Genomic DNA, 27,162 nt, shown 5'->3' on the forward strand with positions numbered 1-27,162 from the left:
TATGCAAAGCTCCCTCACAGTCCCACAAGCAGAAGCAATTTTCCGAGGGATAAAGGCAATGCAGACTCTATGTTCTGACTACATAAAGGTCCTAATTTCAATTTTTGTAATTTCTGTGGAAAGGTGTTGTGTGGTCATGGACTAGACAGCCAGTACCCTGACCATGGACATGCCCTCATGCTTGTCACTGTTGGTTCCCTTGCCCCAAGCAGTCACACGCTTCATGGTTTGCCTCAACAGCAGTGGAAGGAAACAGCATTTGATTAATATGGTGCTCAATAACCAGTAAGGTCAGTGATCTGGGTACATTTCTGCAGCCTTGGCATGACTCACTTTCCGTAGCCACCTTCCAATTGGAGGCTCGAAGCAATAGCCAGCATGGAATTCAGTCACACCAGAAGCTCAGGCTAGGGACTGAGAGAAAGGTCTGACCAACAGCAGCAAGAGATGGAGTAGCACACATGTTGGGCGAAGACTATGGACTAGCTGGAGACTTAACTCTCAATTTAATACACCAAGGTTAAACAAAGTGCATGGATAGTGTTTTGTGGTTGAATAAAGCCAGCCAGAACCAGACTGCTGAATGAAAGAAAAATAAAGTCTGAGGCAGGAAGAAAAAAACTCAGATTTATCTTCCACATGAATGTCTTCTTTCCCTTCATGAAAACCTTTTCTTTGTTTCCAACTCACTACTTGTCTTTTTTTTGGACATACAATATTTGAAGAGTAAGTTATTTACTTGCTTCAGTTAACATGTATTTTCCATGTAATTTCCATGTAATTTCCATGAGGCATTACCCAAACAAAAAATCTTTGAAACAGACACGGTAATGAAACAAAGGAATGCTCCTTTTGGAAGCAATCTCAAAATACTAAAGAAACCTCCTTTAAACAACCATTGCAAAAATAATCAAGGAGAGTTACTCATGCTCACTGGTTTTAAAGTAACTTTAGCAAAAATTTCCTAATCCTTGAAATGAAACCCAGCTGCAATTAGTAGATTCACAGCTTATACAGCAAAAGACATCAGGACAGCTATGTGCAACAGCAGTACCTCTAAATCTTAGAAATGGTACATCGTTTCTGCTCAGCATTACTATTTTGCAGTACTTGACAATAAGCTGGTTGGTGAATTTCACAGGACACCAAAACACTTGAGGATTTTGAAGAAGCCTGTGAAATGTCCTGTTTCATACATTTTCATGAGCATTCTTGCATTTGTCCAGAAGACTAAAGCTGAGTTCTAAGCTAGTTTCCCAAATACTGGACAAAGTGCCAAAGTCCAACCTCAGTCCACACGGAAATATCAAGGCATATTACTAACCCAGCTTCCAGGCAAGATGAAGCTGACTGGTTCTTGCATCCCACCTGTGCTGTGAGTAGAGTCCATGTGAAACTTTACTGCATGTCAGTGGAACTGCAGGTTTACCTTTCAACCCAAAGACAGTAAAGCAGCATCCTCACACCTTGCAGGACTCCAATTTAACTCTGTAGGAAGTATGCCATCTACTGATGCACTGTTTACTATACCCTTCCTCAAGTGCCTTCACACAGCCGCTGACAAGAACCAGTCTTAGCTGTGTTTGCTGAAAAGGAAAATAATATTCCATGAATTTATAAGAAATAACAGCACTCTCGAAGCCAGTGAAATGTGTTTTATTTTAAGCCACTGCTAAAACAAGGACAAATTTAGTGCAACCTGGAGTTCGTAATCTGAAAACTGAATATAGTTAAATTACTAAAATGGCAAAACTTGTCACCATGATACAGTACAAGACCTTCATATTCACTGAGTACAGTTACATAAACATTTAGTTATTCAAACTGCTTTTGGTATACAATTGCATCACTAACTGGGCTGTGAATTACTGTAACACTGCACAAATAAGCAGCAGTTCCAGCAAATTATAATAAATTTTAGTATTAAATACTATTCAGACATTAGAACAAAGGCCCTCTAGAACTACAACACCAGCTATACAACAGGAATGTACAAAGATGGTACAAAATAAAGTGACTACAGTGGCTGGGCTCTGTACCTGCCTCTTCAGAGCTCAAGTACAGTAAACGCTTGACAGTGGTGGCTCTTGATGAAAAGCCAGAATTCTTACAATAAAAATCATTCCTGAATCTTGTATTTTTCTTTGCAAATCAACTGTCTAGAACTACAGGGGTTTGCGCTGGTGTTTACTACTCACTGTGCTCCCATCTCCATCAATATGTTGCTCTTCATAGAAAAGGTCCCAGACAAAGTTACATTAGAAAATGTAACATTTTAAATATGACACCATTTTCGAGAGACCTAATTTGTCTCGGAATGTGGGTTGCCGGGTTTTGGGGTTTTGGTTGGCTTTTTTCTAAAAAGCTTATGCAATCTTTGAAAACTCAAGAACAAATATACTGCAGAAATTGCATTCATGTCTATCGCCTGAGCCACTTTTTCACATCCTTGTTTTGAGACAGAAAATCCTCCTTGATTTTAGAGTATGGGTTTGAGTTTTGTTTGGTTTTTATTTTAAGGCTTTATGCATACTTTATATTATTTATGCACCCGTTCTGAATGATTAAACTAGTTTTAAATATGGCCAGTTCTAACTCTTGCTTTATAGAGGGTCTATTTCTCAAAAGTGCTTTTTCTACAGAATCTTACAAAACATCACAACGCTTCAATTTTTTAGAACACCAAATGTATTTATGAAGTGTTTGGGTGATTTCTGAAACAATAACATCCTAGGATACATTTTTCTCAACATAAAAATTAAATTCTTTTCAGGGTTTCCCATCCAGAAAAAATGCAAGGTGAAACAAACTCCACCTTATTATGTTTGTTTATAAAGCAGAGTTGTCTGCTTTAAAGGGACCAGAATGTGGCCCTTTGTGTTTTTACAGTTTTCACTTACATTTCTGTATTTGTGGTCAGGAGTTTTAAACAAACTCAGTAAAAGTGTAATTTAAGACTTGCATTAGCAAAGAACAGCTTTTTCACTAATATGGCAGACAGTACCAGTTAGATATAGTCAGAGTAAGGTTTTCAAAGATTATTCCAACTATTAAATTGTAACAATTTTGCCAGGCTAGTTTAATGCTTTCCTAATTCCATACAGAAAGAGAAAAGTCAAGTCATTCAGAACAAATTTAAAACAATTTGTGTAGAAAACTGGTTTGATTTTGTTGCTTGTTTTCAGTAAAAATGAAGTATTTTATAACACTTTTCTCACAAAAATTTTGAAACTAAGCTACTTTCCTCAAAGGCTAATAAAACAATCTCTTCCTTAATATAACACCAATCAATAGCTACACAACATATTTGATCCAGTCTGAAAACAAGATTCCGTTTATAAAAATAATTTTCAGTGCAACTCTTATCTACCTAAATTTCTGAATAATTGTAAGCTTTGTGAATGGTGCAATCTTCTGCCTTTCTCCACAAAAGTAAACGAAAAGAAAAAGCACTTCACCAACTTTATAAAATCCAACATTCTGAATAAATCAGTTAAAAAATGGCTGTTCCTGCGGTGGTTTTTGCTAGTTATGTTGTAGGTTTTTTTAAATGTACAGTTTTGTACATTTACAATACCTTCAATATCTTTCTCAATGTACAGAAACACTTTACTATACTCTATCCTCATGCCCTGACATTCCTCTTGGTAAGCAAAATTTAGTCATGAGGCTCTGCTTTTAGCATTTTATTTCTTTGACATTTCAATTTTATAGGTAAATTTGTCCAAGTATATTATTGCTGTGTTAAGGGGAAGGTGCTACACCCAGAGAACTGTTTCAAATTTTTGTCTAAAACAATGTTGAAAATCAACCTTAAAAAAAAAAAAAAAAAAAAAAGAAAAAGGAGGAATATGGGGATTGGGAGAGGAAAAAAAAATCCAGACAGTTTTAATACAATTCTTTAAAAATATTTGCTACTAGGCCCGTCTTCCAAATACAGGTATTAAGATAACTTCCCCTGACATGCTTTGGGCTCTGGAGAAAAATCATTCCTGATGCCTGGACTATATTACCTATAACGATACAAAAAACCTTGAAATGACTTTTGGTCTTTTTGTCACATACATAGATTTTTCAATCAGTGAAATGATACATGAAGTGAGGAAATAAACAGAGCATAACAGAATTTTAATTTAGTGGTGGAAGTCTGCACTAGGAGTTCACATTGGTGAGATCTCATACACAGATAAACATACATATCTCTGTGTGTATTCACATGTGTGAACACATGTGCGTGCACATATAAAAACATGAAAAATCTTTGGCTCTGTGAGAGAGGTGAACTTTGTGAGATCCAAGGCAGAAATCCAGATGACAAAAGAGGACTAAAACCAACCAGGTGTCTGCAAAAAGGCCAGTGGAATGCTTTCCTGAAACACAAAGACACTGCAAGAACAGCGCTCTTGAGTTTACCACTGTGACACTTCATAGTAATTCCTGGGATAGGGGAAATCAGAACTGTATATATGCCATTAAAACTCAGGAATAGATCTGGAGACCATATATCTCCTTGTTTGGGATCGCAAACTTGTACACCATATCAACAGTATATTTTTCTCTGAAAAAGCTATTAAGATTTTTTTGTTCATCCAAAATCAGTAATGCTCTATGACTATTTGCCAAGTTTTAGGTGTCAACCCGGTAATGACCAGCACGTGCCTTTTTCTCTCAAAGGATATATAAATAACAAATCCCAAAAACCACTTTGAAACCACAGGGTCAGTAAAGGTCCAGATTTCCCTTCAGACAGAAAGGCAAATCAGCAGCATTGGTGAGAAACCTGACAAGACTGCTAAAAATATTCAATTAAAAGTGCCTTTAAAAAAAATTCAGTGAAGGTAGTTAACAAAAATGAAAAATCAATTTGCAAGAAATTTCCCCTTTACATTTTTATTAGCTTTCTTTGCTAAACACATGCTTGATGAGGAACAAAGTTGTCTATATTACTGGAAAGAAAATTCATGTGTGGCTGCTTTGAAATAAAGAATTAAAACTAGTCAAAAAGATGGCCAAAATCCTCAGAAACTTCTCTCTTCTACTTTTAATGCATCTGTGTGAGAGACTGATGTACAAATTCTTTGACATGGAACTAGTGTCATAGAAGTATCTGCATACAAAAAGCCTCAGTAAAAAATGTAGCCATTTAAATTTGATTGGCAAGCTTCGGGAAACCTTACTGAAGAATTACATACGAAATTATGCTCAACTTCCCACTCTACCCTTCTACCAGAAGTTACCAGGTCTACAGGAGTCAACAAAGGGGAACATGCATTTGCACCTCAGCAATTTCAGAGCAGACTCTCCCATCTTCACATAAAGTTAAAACTGATAAAGGTGGCTATGAAGACTGTATTAAGCGGGTAGGTCACCATTTTCTTCCTGGCAATGCTGTTCTTGGGCACATAATACCTGGCCAAGATGGATAATTTTTTCCATTATCTGCAGCAAGGTACTCCAGAGCAGATTCTTGCTGAAATCAGTGCTCTTAGTCCTGCTGTGAATGTAGCACACATAGGAGTGGGAGAAAAAGCTATCCTAGCACAATGGGAATCCTGAATATCATATCTGAGACTGTCTCCTGTGGACTACTCTCATAGACAAGGGCTGCTCATAAATATCTCAGTGGTATGAACACAGCAGTAAATACAAGTTATGCGTGGGTGAACACCGATTATGGACTGAATAAACATACCATGTGCACAGTATCACAAAGCACAGCACAGCTATTTTGACTTTCACCTCAAAGTCTTTTAATGCTGACTATTACTTAGACATTCACTAGTTGAATTTTACTTTACACATCTGTGTTCTTTCTGTCTCCTTTCAGAAGAGGAATGAAGTGAAGAGTGTTGCATCTTTGGATTTTTCAGACATTTTCCAGAAGCCAATTGACCAAAGATTTACTTAGAGCTTGATCTCCATCAGATGCTTTCTCTATCATTTCACAATATTTCAGCACTGCTTGCAAGAGATCTCCAACTTTCCAATCTCTTTCTCTCAGTCTTCTGGAAAGCTAAGGGGGAGACAGGAGAACACAAAACAAAATATTTTGACTGGGACATCCTGATTAAGTACAGAAGTTATTCTCAAAACATTAGGTCATAAGAGATCAGTTGTAATGAGTTAATCATTATTCCCACATCTATAAAAACAAAAACTTCCTCAAGAATCAAGCACTTTTCTTTAGGACAGTCTTTACAAAACTTTCTTCTGGAGGGAGCACCATTTTCAAATTATGTGGTGCCACAGGTATGAGGGCTGTGGTTCATCAAGATTGCAGAAAACAGGAAATTCTGAACACAAGATTAAGACATTTGCCACCCCTCCCATGCCAATAATGCATGTATAAAAAGACAAAACTCTGTCTTAATAAAAGGATGTGGATTTTCCTTTCACAACATATAGTGTGGTTGGGGTGGCACAGACACTACCCTCAATGAAAACAGTGTCTTCAGAGTTGGAAAATTATAACATCTTGGGGAAGAGGAAAAGGTGATGATTAAGTTAAACTACCACTCAGGAGCAGAGATCAGTGTAGCTGAAAACATTTCTTTTCCACCAGGATCCAAATAAAAAAATCTTCCACTGCTGATGTGTCAAGCTCAGCTATATGTGTAAGAAAGCCTACCCTAAGGGAAGAATGAATTTGACAGCTTGCCCAGGAGTAAAAAACCTAACAACTTTGAGTTTGAATAAATAAATAAATAAATAAGTATCTAAAACACCCACACAAACAAACCTTATTCTCTGTAGTTTTCTGGACACCTGTCAATGCTGCATTTAGTAAACACAGTTTAGACACCCTCCTTATTCTTTGGAGCTGTAGATTTTTATTCCCTTTTATAGTCCCTACCAAGACATTCCATATATTAAAAAAGTCATGCACAGTGTTCAGGGAAATATTTTTCACAGCTACAAAATTAAAAATTCATATCGTTTCTACTATGAGATCTGTCAGATTGCAATACAAAGTTTTATAAAAAATAAAAAGGAAGACAATCTTTCCCTGCTTCTTTACCTAGCTGATGTTCCAACTGCAGCACGGCGGGTGATAGAACTGACAGAAAGAACATGGGCATAAAAACATGTATCAAACAATTAACTTCTTGAGAAAACCATTAATTTGAACAAGCAAAAAAATTCCTCTCTAATCCTGAGTACAATTTATTCTGAACACTGGAAACTTTTCTCAGTGGAAAAAAAAAAACAACCATCTTTTCTATATAAGAGGGGACCAAAATCCGTAGCTATTTCTGTGAATTTTAAAGCAGGGCACAGGAAGTAGGAGTTTTATAGTCTACAACATGCAATTTTGTAAATGATGTTTGTTGGTTTATAAAAGAATGGTCATTTTTCTTTCCTCTGCCAGAGGAAAGTGTGGCTAATGTCCAAATACCTACTTCAGCAAATACAGTATAAAACTGTCCAAAGAAGTTTTCCACCACGGTAAAACTACAGAGCTGGCACCTAAATTTTAATTTTAGGTTTAATCTCACTATTTCTTTAGATGACCAATCCGTTTCTTACTGCCAGACAAGTGAAATACTAGCATTTATTCAAAATAGGAATCTTAAAACAGCTAGGTAAGGTCTGATTAAAAACCGAATACATAAGATCTTTTAATCCAGGCACTTGCATATCCACATGGTCAGGCATCTCAAAGAAGTCAAGAACGACCTATTCTAATTTACTGGTTTCTTGTTATCCCTCCTAACAAATGTATTTTGTTTCAAACACAGGTATTTAACTTCTTTCTGCCTTGCTGAGGATAACATGTACCCTTAAGTAAGAGTTCATACCCAGCTGCAGCAAGCAATAAATACCCTGCCCTGATACATGCTAGCAGTACTTTTGCCTTTTATGCAGCCACATCCCATGGGTGGCTCATTACCCTGCTGCGATCAGCTAACACAAGCCTTTCCTCCCTTCCAGAACTCACCACCTGCTCATATAGGAACCATCTGTTTGCGATGTGCCCTGACCCCGGGCCGGTTCCCCAGGAAGCCGAGGTAACTCCCGAGGGTACCCAAGAGATGCCCCAAACCCGCGGCTGCCGAGGGACCAGGACACCGCCGATGGTTTCCTGCTGGGCTGCAGCGCCCTCTGGAGGGGCTCGCGCAGCTTTACAAGAGACAGACCCGGGCACCGCTAGTTCCAATTTAATTCGGTCTGGGTCAGAGATCATTCCAATTGGAAGTGCAACGGAATAAAAAGCAGGTAATCATTCTCTGCCTCCGGGGAGGGAAACAAAATTTCAATTTATTTTAACATAACTGCATCTGCAGGACTAAAAATAATCTATAAAACTAAGTGAATCAATTAACTACTGTAGCATTTTCAGGACTGCCTGACTACTGCCTGCCTAAAGGTCTTACCTTCAGGTGTAAACTCACTGTCAATTTATGACTGAAGCATCAAGTAGAAAAATATTATCATTTTTAAGGAGGGCACACATAACAGACACTGCTATTTTCCAGAGTGCTCTTTGCGGTATGTCCTCTTATTAAGGTAGCTGGAGTCATGCTCAGATACCCAGCCAGCTAATAACATCTTTCCTGTGTGTCCTGCAGCATTGGCTCAAACCTCAGCACCACAACTTTGCAGTCTCTTAACTCAGAGCTGGCTGAAAGAACGAGACACTAAAGCAAAAATTAAAAAAAGAGGCACCTGCCATTGTTTTCTCTTACATATGATATTGCAATGGAAGATACCGCTGTCTCACATACACAAAAAATAAATTATTATCAACACTTGTGGGTCCTACCACTATCCTACCTGAGTATTTGCAGTAAGCACGAAACAGATGAACAGATCTTCAAAAGAAAGCAAAAAACCTCATGAAGTCAGAATTACTGAATTACCTAATTACCTAACCCCAACTCATTCACATGAAAAAACCTTCAGAGAATGCTCAGCCAAGCATGAGAGAACAGAAAAAGCGATTTATTTTCTTCTTTGTGTTAAGGGGCTTATAATCTGTAACCAAGAAAAAACATACGAATATAAGGATTAAAACCAACAATTTCAAATAGCACAGAAGTATTCTCAAACTGCCTTCCAGCTTACAAAAGCACAAAGTCCACTCTGTCAGAACTAATGTACAACAAAACATATTCCTGAAATAATTCTAAATCAAACATACCAAGCTCCAGAAAAAGAGAAAGGACACATATTTCTATATGCCCAAAACACATTTCCAAACTTTCTGAGAGCTTTCAAATAAGAATGCAAAACTTCCTACTCTCGAAATCAAATACACATTCCACAGTTAGAGAGGCAGAAAACCACCCCAAAGTTATCATTCTCTTTGAGTGGTAGGAAGGGAGGAGCCTCTCTTAGGAAAATTCACAGCAGGTACAATCTGGACTGGCCTCCAGGTACCTTTCAGATTCTTACCACAAGTCTCCAGTAACTAAGCACCATAGGTGCACATATCCATCCAACTCTGGGAGTCTGTTTTGTCATACTGACCTTTACCTCCCAGTAACTCCCCTTTTCTCCTGAAATTATGATGCAAGCTTTGGAAAGCCCCAAGCTGAAGAGTCAATATTAAATTTCAGAACTGAGAGCAAGCTTTTTCTTCCTAAATATACTGGTAAGTACGTTAAGTCGTTTTTGCCAAGATCTTAATTGTTAAAATCATAATAATGGCATCACATTAATGCTTTTTCACATTACCAGGTCACAAAATATAAATATTTGATAATTATCATTCCTATGAGCCTCATCATTAGACACAATGCCTATATATCTATTAAGGTAGCCTTTCAATAACCAGGTAATGATAAAGTAATTTCTTGGTTGATTAAAAAAATACAGCTTTAATGTAAGAAGTTCCAGATTATCATGTGTAGTTTGGTGTGCAGCCATGAAATAGTTTTTATGATTTTATAGGAATAAAAAGTTTCTCTTACATGTTTCTGATGGAAATACTCAGGATAGCATGCATACCAAAATACTGAGCCTTTCCAAAGAGATACAAATTGCTAAAGCCCAGTGCTTTGTAAGTTTGATCTATAAAACCAAAATAAAGGCACCTAAGAATAAAACAATCTTATTGAGACTGCTTTTTAATAGCTTTGGTTTCACTTGCTGATGGAATAAAGACATAATATTTACTTATAAGCTAAACTTCTTTCTAACAAGAAAATGTGAAAAAAAAAAACCCTAGACAGAACATGTTAAGTTAGAAAAAAATTGCATGACCAAGTTCTCAGAAAGATTCAATTTATAGAGAATTAAATACTTAGTAAAAAATGCTTGAAAAAATATAATTTTCACCAAGAAAAAAATGTTGTAATTGCGTCCTTTTTGGAGTAAAAGAAATGAAACAAACAGCTTTGATGAATACTGGTTTATGTATAGTATTAAACAGGCTGTTCCACTTTGACCTCTCAGGATTTAGATGATGATTTTCCTCAGCAGTGAACAGCAAATAAAGTAATAGCAGCTGGTACATCACAGCAAATGGAAGTCAAAGAAATCCTTCCCCTTTCCCACCATCCATCAAACCCAAGTACTTACAAAGACAAATTCCCTTGCAGCAGTGTCACGAAAGTGAAGATCAGACACCTCTGTTTCAGAAGCTGCCAACCACTGGAGTGCTGCTCTGAGCTGGGGGTCCACTAGATTTGGTTCCAGATCAATATTCATTATTGATAAAGTCTTTCGGATTTGCTCCAAACCTAACATTAAATATAAAATCGTCAAATCTATAGCTTCAAATTGTTTCAAAATAATCTCTGTAGTTCCCTGTTCATAGACTATGTTATCTTAGAAAAACTCAATTTAGTATACACAGATAATATGAAAGGAAAAAATTACACTGGTCTCAAGTGTTTCAGCACTTTCCTATTAGGAAGGACCGTTTATCCCATTTACAACAGTGTGCAAACATAGCTGAGTATTAAAAGATACCTAAACTACATTGTATATTCCAAATGACAAGGAATTTAGCACAGACTTTCATAAACTGAACAGCAATGGCTCTCACATGGTCCATCAGTTACTTCTGTTTCCAGCTGCTATTTTTTGCTATGCCTTCATCTAGTGATTTTAAAAAGTGTGTATTTCTGAATTCTTTCCTGCCTCTTGAACTTCTCCAAAATCTCTTGCTGGTTTTACCAAGGCATATCCAGTTTTTCAACACTGCTTTTAAGAGAAGTTCCAAAAATTAGTATTGGAAGAGCAGCTGTGTTAGTAACACTTAGGAACTACAGTATTATCACCTTCTGTTCCCAAGCTGAGTTTCTGTATCCAGCTACCACGGTGATCCTTTGTCACACTCCCAGAAACAACTAGGAACATACACAGTGCTCTCCAAGTTGAAGTCACTACTTCCAGACTACTGAACTTGACTCTAGAAACATGGAATGTATTTGCAACAAAAACATATATCCATGTTGAGTTTACCTCAATCTCACTACTCCTCCAACTAAGATTATGAAAACCGAGGTACATAAGGTATTCATTCCTAACTGGCAAAGTCAAGCAAGTTGAAACAGATTCCCCCAGGAAGTAAAAGAAAGAGAAAATTAACTAGTAAAACTGTCCAACAAAACTGTGCTTTTAATGGATAACTGAGTATTTGTCTAGGAGCCCCAAAATTTAACTTACTAATAGGGGAAAGAACAATTTTTAAAAAATTATGACAGTGGGTGGAAAGTATTGTGGTAACATTGCTAGGAAATTTTGGTACATTTTTTTAGTCTTATAAAATAGATGTACATTTGACAATAAGGCTTTGATTCAAATTCTTTGGTGAACAAGGCACAGTCAGCTTAGAAAAAGCCAGACACTTTCAGGTATGACATGAAGAGAACTTCCAAATGTGCAAGACCAGGTACAAAGGTTTTCTACCTAGCAACAGTCCTACAATGACAAACAGAAAGAGCCTTTTCAAAACAATAGTGAGAAGGTGAGGAACTTATACAGGAAAAATTGCACTAGAAAATCCTTAATACAGTATAAAGCAGCCTGTTGCACTACAGACAGCAGGTGACATCTAAACCGTGTAAAGAAAAAATCCAATCACTATTCTAATTGAGCAATTTGAATATTTTAGATGCCAGAACTTTTTTAAGTTGAGACCAAAAGAAAGCAATGACATACTGATAAAGCAGATGAAACCTACAGAGCAGAAAATATTTTAATTGTAATTATTCTGAGGAAAAAATACTCAATAATTTAGTTTTCTTTTCTTATATCCTTACAGTCACATCTGATTTAATAAAATTAAGAGATGTTGGTCATTTACATACATTTTCCAGGAGTTTAAAAGGAGAGGAAAAAAACCCAAACAAACCAAAAAACCCTAAACCCACACTTTTTCTGCTTACATCAAAACTACTTGAAGATGTGCAACAAGGCTGAATAACCTCTGTAAGGAAGTAGCAGAGGTTTCTGGAAACGCTTACTTATCTTCAAAATATACCCAACACAAAGAAGAGCTCTGTTACAACTTGTTCTAACGTTAGCTCATCTTAAAACCATCTTCACGCACTGTGTATTCAGGCTTTTTTCAGTTAACAACCTCTGGCACATCAATCAGACTGGAACCAAAGCACAGAAAACTTCTACAAACCACAAAGTCGTACCAAGGTTCTGGACAGACCACATGTCACACTTCACTAAGAAGAAAGAGAATAGCAAATGCATCGAATCCAAGATTTTTATTGTTTTTCATTACTCTCTCCCAAGATCAATGTGTCCAGTTTGAGTAACTTCTTTAGCATGTTGAACGCAGCCTCGCGGATGCATTGCCATGGCTCCTTATCAAATATTGTTAAAAAAAGTTAAGCTGTGCATATAAATTCCCACTTTCAACAAGCTGATCAAAGTTCCCTACCTTATATTCATTAATGCATATGAGCATCAGTAACTAGCACTTCCCAAAGGCTGTAAATTTCAGTGCATTAAGAGGATTATGTAGGGCATTAATCTAAGTATACATTCTGACACTTGACTAACATTCATTATGATGGATAGGGATAAGAGAGTTGTCATCTTGTTTTGCAGACTACAAAGGTAAAGAATTAACAAAATAACTAATGGAGCGTGCAGAGGACAAGAACAGAAGTATATGCTGGAACTGACATTACCTTCTACAGGATCCTTGGAATCTTCATCTTTATCTTCTGTTCCATCACTGTATTTTAATTAAGAAAACAAAAATATGAATCCAATATATGTACTAAAGGTAGTAAATCCTAAGACTGTAATGAAGGTTAAACAACAGGAAGATCATAAAAGAATTAAGGAGTGATCATGAAAAGCAGCTTTGCTTCTCACACCATTTCATGTTGTAAACAGACATCATCAACTTCACAAGATTTGCTCTTAGGAAAAGAAGGGAGAAGAGAGAAACAAGAGAAAGGTGTTAAAGGTGTTACTTATTGATTTTAATAGTTTTGCTTCACATGTGAAAAGGTTGAGCCATCTTATGTCCCAGATATGAACAGCTATAGGTAAGCCATAAGTGGTCTATAAAAACTAATTATTAAGCAATTTTGAAAGTTTACACAAGCTAAGGGAAAAAACCAAGAAATCCTGTAGGAAGCAAGCTCTAGTTTGCATGAAAAAAGTAAATCTAAAGACTTGTAAAACTGCAGGCAAAAACATGCAAAAAAGGGACCTTTTTGCAAGCAAAACACATTCATCAGTTCTAGCACAGCAAAATTTAATCATTCAGCGTGGATTAATTAATGAAAAAATCATATTGTGATTAAGTGAGAAGAGTGTGAATAATGTATCAGCATAAAAAATGCACTGTATTTTTATTTTCAAAAATGATGATTTCATGCATTAATTATGAGGAACCCATCTGGTTTATATTTCTCAACTCAACCAACCTGTCTGATGTTGGAAAGGATAAATTCTCCTCATACATATCCCCTTCTAAACCAAGACTGCTCCAGCTACTGCTGTTACCATTACTGCCAGGAGAAGAAGAAAAGACAGCTGAACTAGAAAAGAACAATAGCTCACACTAGAACCTTCATTTTCCTTACAACTTTTTTGTCAAGACATTTAATGCAAGAGCACTGAAACTTTCTAGATAGGTTTGCTGGAACAAACATGACTCCCAGTGCTATCCAGAGCAGCAATGTGCACAATAATACAAAACTAGCAGGTTTCAGCACACAGGTTAAACTATTAATTTGTACTCATTAATTTTCCAGATCAATGCTAGCAGGAATTCTGTCCTCAGGTCTAAGCACATTGCTCATTATTTACAAAAGCTCAACAGTTTCAAAAGGATTACTCATAGGAATATGGATTACATCTGTATTATTTACTTAAGGAACAGCTAAGAGTTAATAAAATTATGTATTGTGAAGACAACTTCACATACCAAATCCTTTCATCTCATGCCAAAAAATCCAGTAACAATCTCCAACAGCCTGATGAGAAGGAATTCCTACAGTAAATATATATTTTTTTTTAATTTTGAATATTGTTTTGCAAGTTGATCTTTTTAAAAAAAAGGAGGTTGAAAGCAATACTGAAAAGATTATTTTACTCCCCATTACAAAAATACTGCATTTATTCTATGACTACATTCAGCCCAATGCAAAGAACTGGAAAAACTGAGCATGATCCTACACTCGTTAATTTTAGTCATTATAAATAACAGTTTTTAAGCCTGTCAATATGTACAAGATTGAGCAACTCATGTGATCAAATCTCTGTTCTTCAACTTCATACCTCCCCCAGAGCATGTCTGGAAGCCTTCCAAGAACAGGACTTCCAAATATCTAGCATTCTCCAAGAAAGTACACTGTCTGCTAGAGATGGCACGAGAAGCCATGGAATAACTGCAGAGAACAACTGCTGCAAGAAAATGTTTTCTTCACCTAAGTTTTATGTGACTGTTAAAGCTCTTTTCCGCTCATACCACACAAGGCAAACAGCAAAATGGTGGAAGAAAATATTTCAAGAGGCAGACACTAATCTCTTCCAAGTGTTTGCCAGTAACATTATCACCTATCAGCGTCCCTTGCTCTCCGGAATGCCTGCTTGGATCCTAATTTCAAAACAGTGAAGTAACAGCAGGTTAGCAATCCTGCAATATAAACACACCCAAATAACATGAAAAAAAGTCTAAGAAGATGCAAGTGCTTCACTCAGTACATTGTTGCTTATTTAGACTACATGTCCAAAGAAAATTCAGAGTTCTCTTGTTACACAAACAAGAAAAAAGAAAATCAAAGAGCAGAAGCTTTGAAGAAACCAACTTGCAGAAAATGAAAACCTGGTCTAAACAACATTTCTCAAGCTACTGTGTGAGACTTTCACACTCAATATGAAGTATCAAATTTGGCTTAAAATGGTTAAATTACAGGTATAAAAAAATTTAATATAGCCTACTGATATCAATACTTTGCACTCACACAGCCACTTTCACTGAAAGTTACAGATGCAGAACATAAACAGAAGTAAAAGCTGCCCTGGTTCTCAGACTAAAAGATAAAGAATTTGCAATCTAACAGAGTAACCTCTGCACACTACTGTTCTGATTAGGTAAGAGACTTAATACACTTTACAGAGATCAGTCTTGGTCTGAAATAATCATATATATTGAACCATATGATTACAATGAGGTATGAGAAAGGGATGAGACCTTTTTGTAATTAACAGTCTTTAAAATAAACTCCTGTAACCACAAAACAAGCAATGAGCATACAAAGGCATTATAATGCCTCTGTAATGGTTCATGCAGCTCTTCAATGAGCCACCAGAAGAATAACAAGAAAAGCAAGAGGCTTCTGCTCTGACTTATAACCCAAACTGGATTTTTTACTCAGGGCAAATCCTGAGATCCTTCCTTCCACCTGATAAACCTCAGCAACACAAATGAACACAGGTGGTGTTACCAATTTTACCACAATTAGTTCTTTAAAACCACCTGATCAATTTGCACATGCCTGTTTCCTCCACCAATACCCTGCTATCCAAATTATGGCCTCCCTTCTATGAGTAACATGTTAATTCCGGTCACTCCTCCTCTAATGAGCCACAGATTTTCTTCCACATTATATAAATTACCTTCTTTCATTTACATCTGTTTTGGGAATGATAAACAAATAATAAATAAACACAACATAGGCACTACTGGTCCAGAAATTTTTTTATACTTTTTCTCATTATCAACTAACCTATATTTTATTGTGTATTTGTGACTGCCAATATAGAGAATATTCTTCCTTATACTTGGATTTTCATCATCATTTTCACTTGTTCAAGAGATAATGTTTTACTAAAATAACTCTAAGTTAATGTATTCTTTTACAAAATTATTAAGCTGTATGAGTGATAAATTATAGTAGTGGTTAGATTAAATTATTTAGTTAAGCAAAACATGACAAATATTGCAGACATTTATTTGAGTAGTTTCACATTGGAACCAAATAACCTATTTGTACATTACTTAAGCAAGCATGTCTCCCATACTTTCTTTAATCTCAGCAATGCTAGAAGTACAAAGTAAAGAAAAAATCTGTCTCCCATTTCTGCTATTCTTCAACAGAAATGCTGAACTTTGTTATATCAATCATAAAAAACTAAGTTTAGTCGTTCCTCATACATTCCTTATATAGAAGCTTGGGCCACAGATCTGAATATAATTCTCCCTGGAAACAGGCAGAGACATTGCAGATTTTAGAATTTCCATTCTAATCTTCATTAGTTATCAATCGGCCAGAGACAGTGCAGTGAGAAGCTCTGCAGAAAACACTACTACCCTGAACAGGTTAAGTTCCAATATTACACACCCGCAAGACCATGGTTAGCAGTATATAAATACTCCACCAATGTCAGTGAGAGCAGCTTATAAATTCCAGTCTCCAAAAAGACAAAAATAGCTGTAAAAGCTCATCATGCAAATCAAGCTACTATTACTTCTTTTCAAAAATAATCTATATAAAACACTTTCTCAAGGATTAAGTTTTAATATTTTAGAGCACAACTTATAAACTGTACTCTCAAGCTGTATTTTACACCAGGTGGTTGTTTTTAAAATGCTTACACCTTTTGCTAATACTTAAAGTTTATATGCACAATTTTACTTGATGTGACTCCCTGGCATCAATGACAATGCACACTCCACATATTTTACAGAGTAGGAACATTCATGGCCAACAGCGTTCTGTAAGATAACAAAATCATAATATCAGAGCCATTTTTAACAAAAAAAGTCATTGTGCGTTGAAGAAAAAAATAATCTCTTCTCCCCCAAACCCTAGGAGAAATACACTTGATGATAAGTTATTTGATGCCAAAGTAACTGTTTAACTATACTAACATCTTTACAATTACCTGTCACTTAGGTGAAGAAAACTGCTGCTCTCATCAGGATGTTCATCTTCAAAACTTAGATTGGACCAACTCCCAGTGCTATCATCACCAATACTAAGACTCATCTGCTGGCTAACAACTGATTCAACAGAGCGAAATCCTTCTCTTCCAACAGAGCTAAACAAAAATTTAAGACAAAAACATCACTGCATTTCATGCTGATCAGTGTTAGTTCATTCACAGCAATTTAACACCATTCCAAAGACAATAAATTCCATTGGAAAAGAAAAGGTGGGGAATCCCTTAATCTGTGCCCTATTCTTAACACAAGAAATAGTGCGACCAAACGAAACTGCAACAACAACAGGCTTAGGTCAGGGATTGCTATTTGGAATTCTTTCACCAGAAGTCGAAGGGAGTGGTACAAAGAATTCTCTCATTTGGAATATTTTTTGCTATACAACACAGAAGGCATCGTAGCCTTGCAGACTGTGTATTGAGGTACACTTTTCAAGCAGAAGACTTACCATTTCTGAACTTGCTCACCATAGGACAGTTTGGCTATTTTCCCCGGCCTGCCTTCAGTGCAAGCAGCTAAGTGGTCTGCTACTACAGGCAAAGTGCTTAAGTATAAACTGGTGTCTAAAATATTAGGATTCCATTTTTTAAAAAAAGCTTTCTGCATAAAAAGATCTGGTTTTCTCCTTCAAGAAAGTGTAGCAATGCATGACTTGTACAGAATTTTTCCCCTCAGGAAGTAAGTTTCATTTTTTATCCAAAAACCAATCAAGCAACCATACCCCATAATAGTGAATCTTTAGAAGACCCTCATAAAAATTCATTTAAAGAAGTGTGAACTCCTTATTTAAAAAAAAAAAAAAAACCAACAAAACCAAAAACAACTTACAAGATGGGAACATGCAGTTATGAACTAACTTTCATGCGCACACTGTGATTATCTATATATACATGAAGCGGTAGGAAGTTCAAGAAAAACTATCATCCTACTCACACATAGGAAGCAGCCACAGTAACATTCACTATTTAAAAAGACAACCTTAACTACATCATTCCTAACACTTTGCTCCAGTGAGCATGAATTTGTACAAATATGTAGCTGAACTGGAACCCATCAGTGTAATAAAAAAGGTCATTTTCCTCATTTTTATTTAGTTATACCAGCACCAGTTCTCTACTTTACATAAGGCAGTTTCTCAAGAAACACGTGCATTACATATCACACACTAGATGACAATATAAGAAACATTTATAAATTCTGTCACAGCAAAATTCTAATATCATCTTCTTGCCACAAACTTAATAATAAACAGCATCTCTTTGAACCCTGCACTTTGTCATTGGCATATTCTAACTAGAATTTTTAAACAAAGTGTCATCTTTGATACCATAGGTATAGAAAAACATCACCACATGACTACTTTCTTTATTTTGTCACACATTGAGTAAGGACTCAACCCTGCTGTGCAAAGACCAACAATGTATTACCCAATAGCACTTTTATGCTGTTAGTATGTATATGTTTCATATCAAACCTTGAAAAATTTAGTTCAATCCCACTGTGGCCTTTAGCCACTCAACATATAAAAATCATATTATTGTTCATCATGGTGCCCCTCTAAACACCAGGGAAAGAAGCCAGTGTGAGGAATTCCCCCCAAAAAAAAAAAAAAAAAACAACAAAAAAAAAAAAAAAACCAAAAAAAAACCACCAAAAAAAACCACCCAAAACAACCAACCAAAAAAAAAAAAATAAGGAATATAAGTATTACTTCAAAATTAAAAAAACAAAATGGTAAGGATTGCTCTTGAACCTGAAGAGATTTCACTCTGATCAAAGCACACTCTGTTTTAGAAAACAGTAGTTTGCTACAAATGTATTGTAGCAAATATTTCCTATTTATAAGCCTACTAAAGTATGTCACCCTTTGCTAAATACATGAGAATTTCAAAGTCAATTATTCCTTCGTTATTGTACTACTATTCTATAAACTAAAGTGTGGTTTAGTTAGGTTTTTTTTTCTTAAAGCAACAGGTTATTTTTTTTTTTTTTTTTTTCAGTAGTAAAGACAATATCACAACACAGCCATAATAAAAAATGAGGTTTTCATGCTACAAAGCAATGGCTCATGTGGCCAGCATCAGATGTTGAAGAGGAAGTACCAATAGGGAACAAATCTGGATTTTGTCACCACTCATAGATCAACAAAACCTGTAAGGACTAGTATTCACTACTGTAGGTACTATTTTCAAGTTGAAAGAGTAAGTTCCACTTATTCACCTTCTGGAACATATGTGTGCTGATATACATAGTATCCTCAGTTTCAAGCTCACACAGGTGGAAAAAAGCTTTTTCCCCCTAGTTCTGAGTAATTTAAATAAAACCAGAAGAATAAAAAGAAAATATTCAGAACATAAAGTGTATCTTTCGAAGAAAATATAATAAAATTCCTTCTGAGCATATATTTGTATTACCAATCCTTTTTCTGGTACAAAATGCAACAAAGAAGAGAAAATTAATATTACCTTGTGGTAACTGCCTGACCAATATTAGTCATAGCTGATGTCATTATTTCAGTAGTAAGGCTTCCAGCAAAACTGACTCCATCTTGTCCAATACCACTGTCAGCTGTCAGACTTGTGTAACTCAGCTCTCTTTCTGCTTTCTCTACAGCTGCAATAGCCCCCTTGTCAGAAAACACTGTCCTCTGTTCTACGTCAACGTGAATTTTGGGAATATCGAGCTGAAACACTCTTGAATTTTGACAGGCATCACCCAATCCAGTATGAAGAAGATGCCGCACTGGAATGCAGGATTCTTGTGCAGGTAGATGATGGGATATACTTTCTGTACAGTACCGATGTTCCTTCATACTGCAGCATCTACAGACAGTTCCAGAAAAAGGAGACAGTTTCTCAGTATATGAGAGCTTATCCCCATTTTTTCTGTTATCAGCCACATGGAGAACAGCTGACTCTAAACTCATTTCTAGAGTATCATCTGCTACTTTCCTAGCATATTGTTCTATAGCTTGAATTATGCCTTCACTGTAGCCATTTTCATTTATATTACCTGTACTATGATAGAGTTTATGATCTGGGGAGAAAGGAAGAAATGTCCTAGAAAACCTTCTTTTAATGAGATCCCCTGTGACTTCATCAAATTCATTCTTTTTATATAGACAGGAATCTGTTAGAGACTTTGGCAAACACGCTCCTGACATTTTCAGTTTCTTCCTGACATCACAAGTGATATTGTGAGCAAGGGATTCGGAAAAATATAACAACTCTGAACATTCCATTCTCTGTGCGCTCCTCTCGAACGTTTGGCCTTCACAGCAATGAATGCTGCTTTTCACTTGCTGTACTGCATCTTTATTCTCTGCTTTGATCAGCTCCAGCTTACCATTTACCTGTGCATTTTGCCCAGGAAATGTCTTTCTGCTGTATCTGAATTTGGTTTTTCTAGCAGCTTGCTGCAAGCCTGATTTGATAGACCTGTAAGCAAGTCTGCTGGCGTACTGATCCACCAACAGCTCAGCGTTACCTCCTTCTCTTTTCAGAACCCGGATAACATGATCTGCGTATTCGTCAGTCACACTTTCACAGCTCGGGTACTTGGAAGTCAAACCTGTCGTGCCTGAACCTTGTGGTAAAGAAAGCACAGATGAATCTCTCTCCCCAGGCCACTGGTCCCGCACTGGGCCACACCATTCTTTTGAACTGCCATCTTTATCACCTTTTCTCAAATAAAAGCAATCCACCTGGCAGTTAACGCGCTTCAACCTCAACAGCTTACAATGCCTTGATTTCACTACTTTCTTGGCCTCATTGATGACTTTTCCCGCCATATCACCTGCATAATTCCACAAGGAATTGCATGTCTCTTCTGGGATATTTACAAATGCAGTACATCCGCATATTTTCTTTTGCATACCTAACTGAGTCTGCCTACCAGCTTCTCTTTCGTTTGTTTTACCACCTAAATGGGAAGCAGCCATTTCAGTCGCTACTGAAATTATGTGGCTAGCTAGGCAATCTGCATAATGAATTGTTTTTGCTGAATGCTCCTCTTTCTCAACAGGCATTTCAGAATGATCTTCATCTTCACTACTTTCCACTTCTTCAGAAAGCGACCGCATGAGTTTCAGCATAAATTCCTCATTTTCCAAAGAGTCGTGTTCAGTTCCAGACAAATCAGTAATGGATGGATTGTAGGGTGTAGAAGGTGGTGTTGCAGGTGCAAATTCCTTTGCTAATTCTCCCTTGAGTTTCTTGGACAGCTTTCTTAGGTTTGTTTCAGAACTACCTAGACATGGTACTAAAGGAGTCGGTGGGGGTGTATCGGGCATTAGACAAGTATTTCCAAGTTTCAGGCTTGATTTTTCTTCCATCTGCAAAGCACCTTCACTGCCAAACATCTCAGAAGAAAAGCTATTTGCATGCAGAAAACAATCAGTCTGCCTGTAATTCAAAGCTTCTGCTGATAGTTTCTGGGTATCACTTTTTCTGGAAGGCTTGTTTAAGCATGTTATTGAACAGCTTCCTGTGTCAGTACAGTCCTCCAGAACATGCTTAGCAAAAGTCACAGTGGAACAAGGCGGTGGTGATTTTGAAGAAAACTTGTTTCTTTTTTGTCCCTGCCAACAATCTTTAGATTCTAAAAAACTCTGAACAGAATGAGTTGGAGTAAGAAATTTACATGGATTATTTGAAGGCAACTGTTGTTGTTCCACAATTATAGAAACATTACTTTGTTTCTCAGCCTCTTGCTTCTTTATCACACATTGTTCTTTTTGATTGGTATCTCTGTAAGTCTGTGAGCTCACATTACATGTTAAATTCTCACTGGTGTTGCATAACAGAGTTTTACTTTCTTCCACAGATTGTTTTATGACATACTTTGCCAAATGGTCTGCAAACATGCTCTTGGGGGAGTCTTCACCAATACCTTGCACATACGTCTTTTTATCTATAACTTTTCTTGTTAAAAAATCTGAATACTCTTCTACTGCTTTTGTTACTCTAGATGAGGTTATGGCTTCATAAGCTTCATTTACAATCATATCTACCATAGTTCCAGAAAAAGTATTAATGCCTTTTGACCCACTTGTTAATTCTGAATTATTGTTCATTCCAGATCTGTTATTTGCTAGTTTGGTATCATTCTGGTTACAAAAGAGTGATGGAGTACTTCCAGTACTTTGACTGTGATCTGAAGTTAGATAAATATTTCTGAAAGAAGCTACTTCCTCCTCTCTCTTTCTGCTTGTGAAAAATGGATGAGTGGAGTCTTTCGATACTTTCATACTGTCATCAGCATTTGGAACAGTGGATGCTTTTGCTTTGTAAGCATCAGAGGAAACCTGTTGCTGACAAAGAGCTCTTCCAGCTAAAGGCACAGGTATTGAACTCACAACACCAGAGGTACAAAATAGAGCTTGCTGTACTGTATATTCCTCCTTGGAGTCTTGGATTGGCTTTAGTGCTACTCTATCATTAAAATTAGGAGAAACTGTGGAAGTCTGTGTTGACTCTAACATACTTTCTGCACTTACATATTTGATATTGTCCATGGAAACACTAATGGCTGCTTGTGTTGTGAAGGTCACATCAACCTGAGATAGTTCGATAAATGCCTCCTGAATGACAGATTCAGACAAATCTCGGGCATAGGATCTTACCACTTTGTTCTCATAATCAAGTGATGAGGGCTGTGCAGTAGGTGTTGATGGATATGAAAACTGGCATACCTCCATGATTCCTTCAAACACAAGTTCTTCAGCAAGGTCAGCCGCAAACCGTGCAACGGTATTGGTAAATATTTGTTTCTTTACCTGACGCAATTCTTTCAAAGCACCAGTTATAGCTTCGCTCACCAAAAAGTTTGCTATGCCATTAATGGCACGCTCCTTCAGCGAGATTGCTCTACGTCTTCCAATCTCATAAAAAGCCATTTGAAAGACTGAAGAAGTCAACCTAGCAGCCAAATGGCAAAGTGCATTTGTGCATGAAGAAACACCTTTCTGGAGGTCTTTAAATGCACTGCCAAAACTTTTTTCAACCAATTCAGTTGCAAATTTTTGAATGCTATCTCTGATCATTAGTGACTTATGTTTAGATTTTGCTTGCTTCTCTGGTCCCTTACCAGTTTTCATTTTGAGATCTGCAGCCTGCCTCTTCTTCTCTTTCAAAGTAACCCTTTTGTGCTTCGAATCAGTCTCTACACACACTTGCTCTGGTGAGGACTCAGAAAATAAAACAGAACCCAGTATTTCAAATGAAACGCTGTCAGCGTATGCTGAGTAACTGCTATAAGCTGCATCATGGTGACTTGGACCTGTCCCATCTCCACCAAGATTAATTCGACACAAACATTCAGAAGAACTGCAGCTCCCTAGTGGGCTGAAGGCCGATGTTCTAATAGGGCTGAAGAAGCTTCCATTCTCTTCCCCTGATGTTTTAACTGGGCGAGGGGAATCTGGGACCTCAAAGATGCTGCTGTACGGTGATTCTGGCTTACGAGGAGTTGGTTTCTTTACATTGGCTGGGAGAGTGGGACGATCAAACTTGAATTTCTGAGGATTCATTGTAATGCTTGCAGAAGACAATTTTTCATGTGCAGTCCTCCTTTTCTGGGCAGGATTCCCTAGGATGGGATTCCTAGTAATTTTACAAGAGTTTTCCAAGGTTTGTTCCAGCTCATCAAACTGATCAAAACTATCAAAAAATTCACTTACTTCTGAGTCTGAATCCTCTATACCATCTTTTACTACTGGAATTTTTGGCAGCTGAAGTTTTGCCTTCAAACTTTTTTGATATCCTTCTTCATCTAAGAAGATGATGGGGCTTGGGCTGGAGCAATCTGACTCAGAGGATTCAGCTGGAGAGGAAGAAAACAATGTTTTACGTAAAAAATTAACACCTTGTTCAGAAGGATTATATGGCTTATAGAAACTCCTTTGTATCCAAGGATCAGAAATTGAGGTTGTAACTGAATTCTTTACTGAGGACAGCTCCTTAAGTCCAAAAATATCAATCAAAGTAGATCTGGCAGATGACTTTTGATGTGCAGAACCCACAAGAATCTTTGAGTCAACAGCTTCTACACTTTGAGCAGGGATGGTCTGTGAAGCAGCATCTCGATGGTTTTGAGAAGTAAAGCTGCATGTACCTGAAGGAAAAAAAAAATGTAAAAAGAGATTGCTTCAAAACCAAGAATTTCCACAGAACTACAGCAAACTGGACAGATTTTAATGGCAACTACTGGGTTTACTATTGTTGCAAAATGCTAGCTTATCTTTCATGATTAAAGCAATCTTCCATTTTCTTTAAATCCTATTATACAAATTTAATCACTGACAAATTAATGTATTTTTTAGCACACAAAGTAGAACAAGATTTTATTTGATATCCATTTGACACTGAGATAAGAATCTTTGGTTTATGAGTTGGTAAACTGTAGTGAAAAGAGCAAAAAATTAATTTTTCAATCGCATAATATCCCTTTACAAAGCATGATTAATGTAAAAAAAATTACAATTTATTTACATTTACTTTCTTATTAAATCCCAACAGCCTAAATTTCAAATACCAATTTCTAAAAGCATGCAAGAACTTACCAGCACTTTGTATCTTTGAAGATTCATCTTCATCTAAGTGTTCAAAAGCAGTGACAAAATCATCCTCAATTGAAGAAACTGACTGATTGGTGTCATCATCTTCTCCATGGGTTGTCTCTGTTTTATGTTTTTGTGAAGAGTTTATTTCCACAGCATACCTTATGCCTGTGGTATACTTGCTTAGCAAGGTAAATATACAGTCAACTTTGATTCTTGGGAATGAAGGAGACAGTCTCATCACACAAAACACTTCAGGGAGCTGATTCTTGAAAAAGAGAACAACAAGAAAACAAACACAGCAATCTTCAAGAGATCCCTTCAATGCATTTTTATGAAGAGTAAATAATTTAAAAATATATTCAATACATGAAAATAAATTCAACAGTTTGTGTAAAGTGATAGCCAGAATGACTTACTCATTTTTGTAACTTCTGCATTCTGAATAAATCATTACAATAATGTAACACAACCATGATAACATGTAGCCAAGAATCTACTAAAGAAGGCATGTTAAAAATTTGTGGAGGAACACAGTATTTCAGAGCAGGTTTATGCTGTATAATACTTCAGTTTATAGGGTATCTGTTTCTTCGAGGTACCTTTTATCTTATATGCAATGTGTGTAATTGGAAAGAATACAAGTAGCATGGTAATAATGGGAACAATATAAAAATAAAAATAATGGAAATTACATCATTAACAGCATTTATAATTTCTTTTTTAAGAAAAGCGATCACTGAGTTTTACGAACACCAGACACACCCTTAATTTCTGGCACCCCTGTTTCAACAAAAAAAGTCTGCTGAAGATGAAAGCTATCTGAGCAGAGATAGTTACAGTGACAAATTTCATATTCTTTCCAAATTGCCCGTGAAAGGGACTGTAGCCTAGCAGAAGCATGGGATCAGCACCATAATTAAATATTTATTAATTATTTTCTGTAAACAATACAGCACAGTTTATTTTCATGAAACAACAGAAATTGGCTAAGATGGCCCAAAACCAAAAGCAAGCCAGGGTGTAATAAGACTAAGCTCTTTAGGAGGCAAAATGTAATGCTTCTGACATGCAAGGAGACACACAAATTTTACCTGATGTTTCATGATGTAAGGTTTTGCCAAGGTTTTCTTTATGTCTTTTAGAAATACAGCATCATTTTCTTTTAGTTTGCGCAACTGGAGCGATTTCAGAACATCTGGAAGCTCGACAGAAACAGCTGACAACTCCTGATTTAAATTTAAATAAAAAAACATTGAGAATATAAAGTCAAAGAAATAGCATGCAAATGACAATGGTTTTGATCTCATACCTCCCCTAAATCCTAACAGCTGCTAATTCTGGTGAAGTTTTTCTTTTCTTTCCTCTATTTCTTGCTCTATCCCCCACGTACTCTCTCAAACTGTGATGTAAAGCTTGTGTAAACAAGATTTAATTCAGTCCATACTTGGAAGAATGCTTAAAAGTCATAAAGCAGAATCTTGTATGTGCTGAAAAGCAGCTGCACATCCTACAAAATACCCAACTACACTGACCTCAGCTAATGATGGTTCTCAATGGACCTCCACATGCTCCTTGTGTGCTTTATTGGAACAGTGTTCTATCTCCCTATTACAAAAGCATGGTCTTTAACATGACCTTGGACAACCTTTAGATCTATCTAATACAGAAGAGGCCTATGAAAGATTTACGCTTTTTTTTCCCAACCCTCCAAACACTACTGATCCTTATGGGTCAAAGCAAAACTCCTTAAACCTGTTCTGTCCAACTTTCTCTAAATTCCATCTAATTCTAAACAATCAAACAGTTCTTACCCATACTTGAAAAAATGTCTAGTATTACAATTTGATGAATTAGCAACATTGATCTAATATGGAACACAAGTGGATTCAGAGTTTCTGTTTTACATTTTAAAACATCAGCAAACTATTACAAGCAATCTCTATCTACTAAGATCTGGGCAGAGTAGAAACATGGAATTTTACTGTGAACATGTAAGTTATGAATTATACTGATATGTAAATTGCACAGGAAGACTAAACCCTTAACTTATTAAAATGGCACATCATAACCCTCCTAGCTTGCTATGCTCCACCTTTTAAAATAATATTTCCTTATCTAAATCTCCAGAATAACATCTTAAGGCATAACCATAATACTGACTTCCTAAACCCTCACAGCTAGTGGTCAGTTCAGTAAAGTTTTAGTTTCACATATGAAACTGCACCAT

At 36.5% G+C, this 27,162-nt stretch overlaps 1 protein-coding gene across 3 annotated transcripts in view; it reads right to left on the reverse strand.

Moving 5' to 3' along the window:
* Positions 1 to 1,640: 1,640 nt before the first annotated feature.
* The window catches only part of AKAP11 (A-kinase anchoring protein 11), a 44,523-nt gene continuing 19,001 nt past the window's right edge, over positions 1,641 to 27,162 (reverse strand). The window contains exons 5-12 of one of the 3 annotated variants that reach the window (XM_032099821.1): positions 26,027 to 26,161; positions 24,936 to 25,200; positions 19,840 to 24,487; positions 17,317 to 17,472; positions 13,851 to 13,934; positions 13,101 to 13,147; positions 10,525 to 10,685; positions 1,641 to 6,013 (exon numbers count right to left, since the gene is read on the reverse strand). In XM_032099821.1, coding sequence (XP_031955712.1) covers positions 5,867 to 6,013; positions 10,525 to 10,685; positions 13,101 to 13,147; positions 13,851 to 13,934; positions 17,317 to 17,472; positions 19,840 to 24,487; positions 24,936 to 25,200; positions 26,027 to 26,161 — 5,643 coding nt within the window. In that variant the 3' untranslated portion in view covers positions 1,641 to 5,866. Of the gene's footprint in view, positions 6,014 to 10,524; positions 10,686 to 13,100; positions 13,148 to 13,850; positions 13,965 to 17,316; positions 17,473 to 19,839; positions 24,488 to 24,935; positions 25,201 to 26,026; positions 26,162 to 27,162 lie in introns of all 3 variants that reach the window. The other 2 variants (XM_032099820.1, XM_032099822.1) reach the window with 2 other exon arrangements.

The sequence above is a fragment of the Corvus moneduloides genome, chromosome 2, assembly GCF_009650955.1.
Source record: "Corvus moneduloides isolate bCorMon1 chromosome 2, bCorMon1.pri, whole genome shotgun sequence".
In the NCBI taxonomy this organism is placed as follows: Eukaryota; Metazoa; Chordata; class Aves; order Passeriformes; family Corvidae; genus Corvus; species Corvus moneduloides.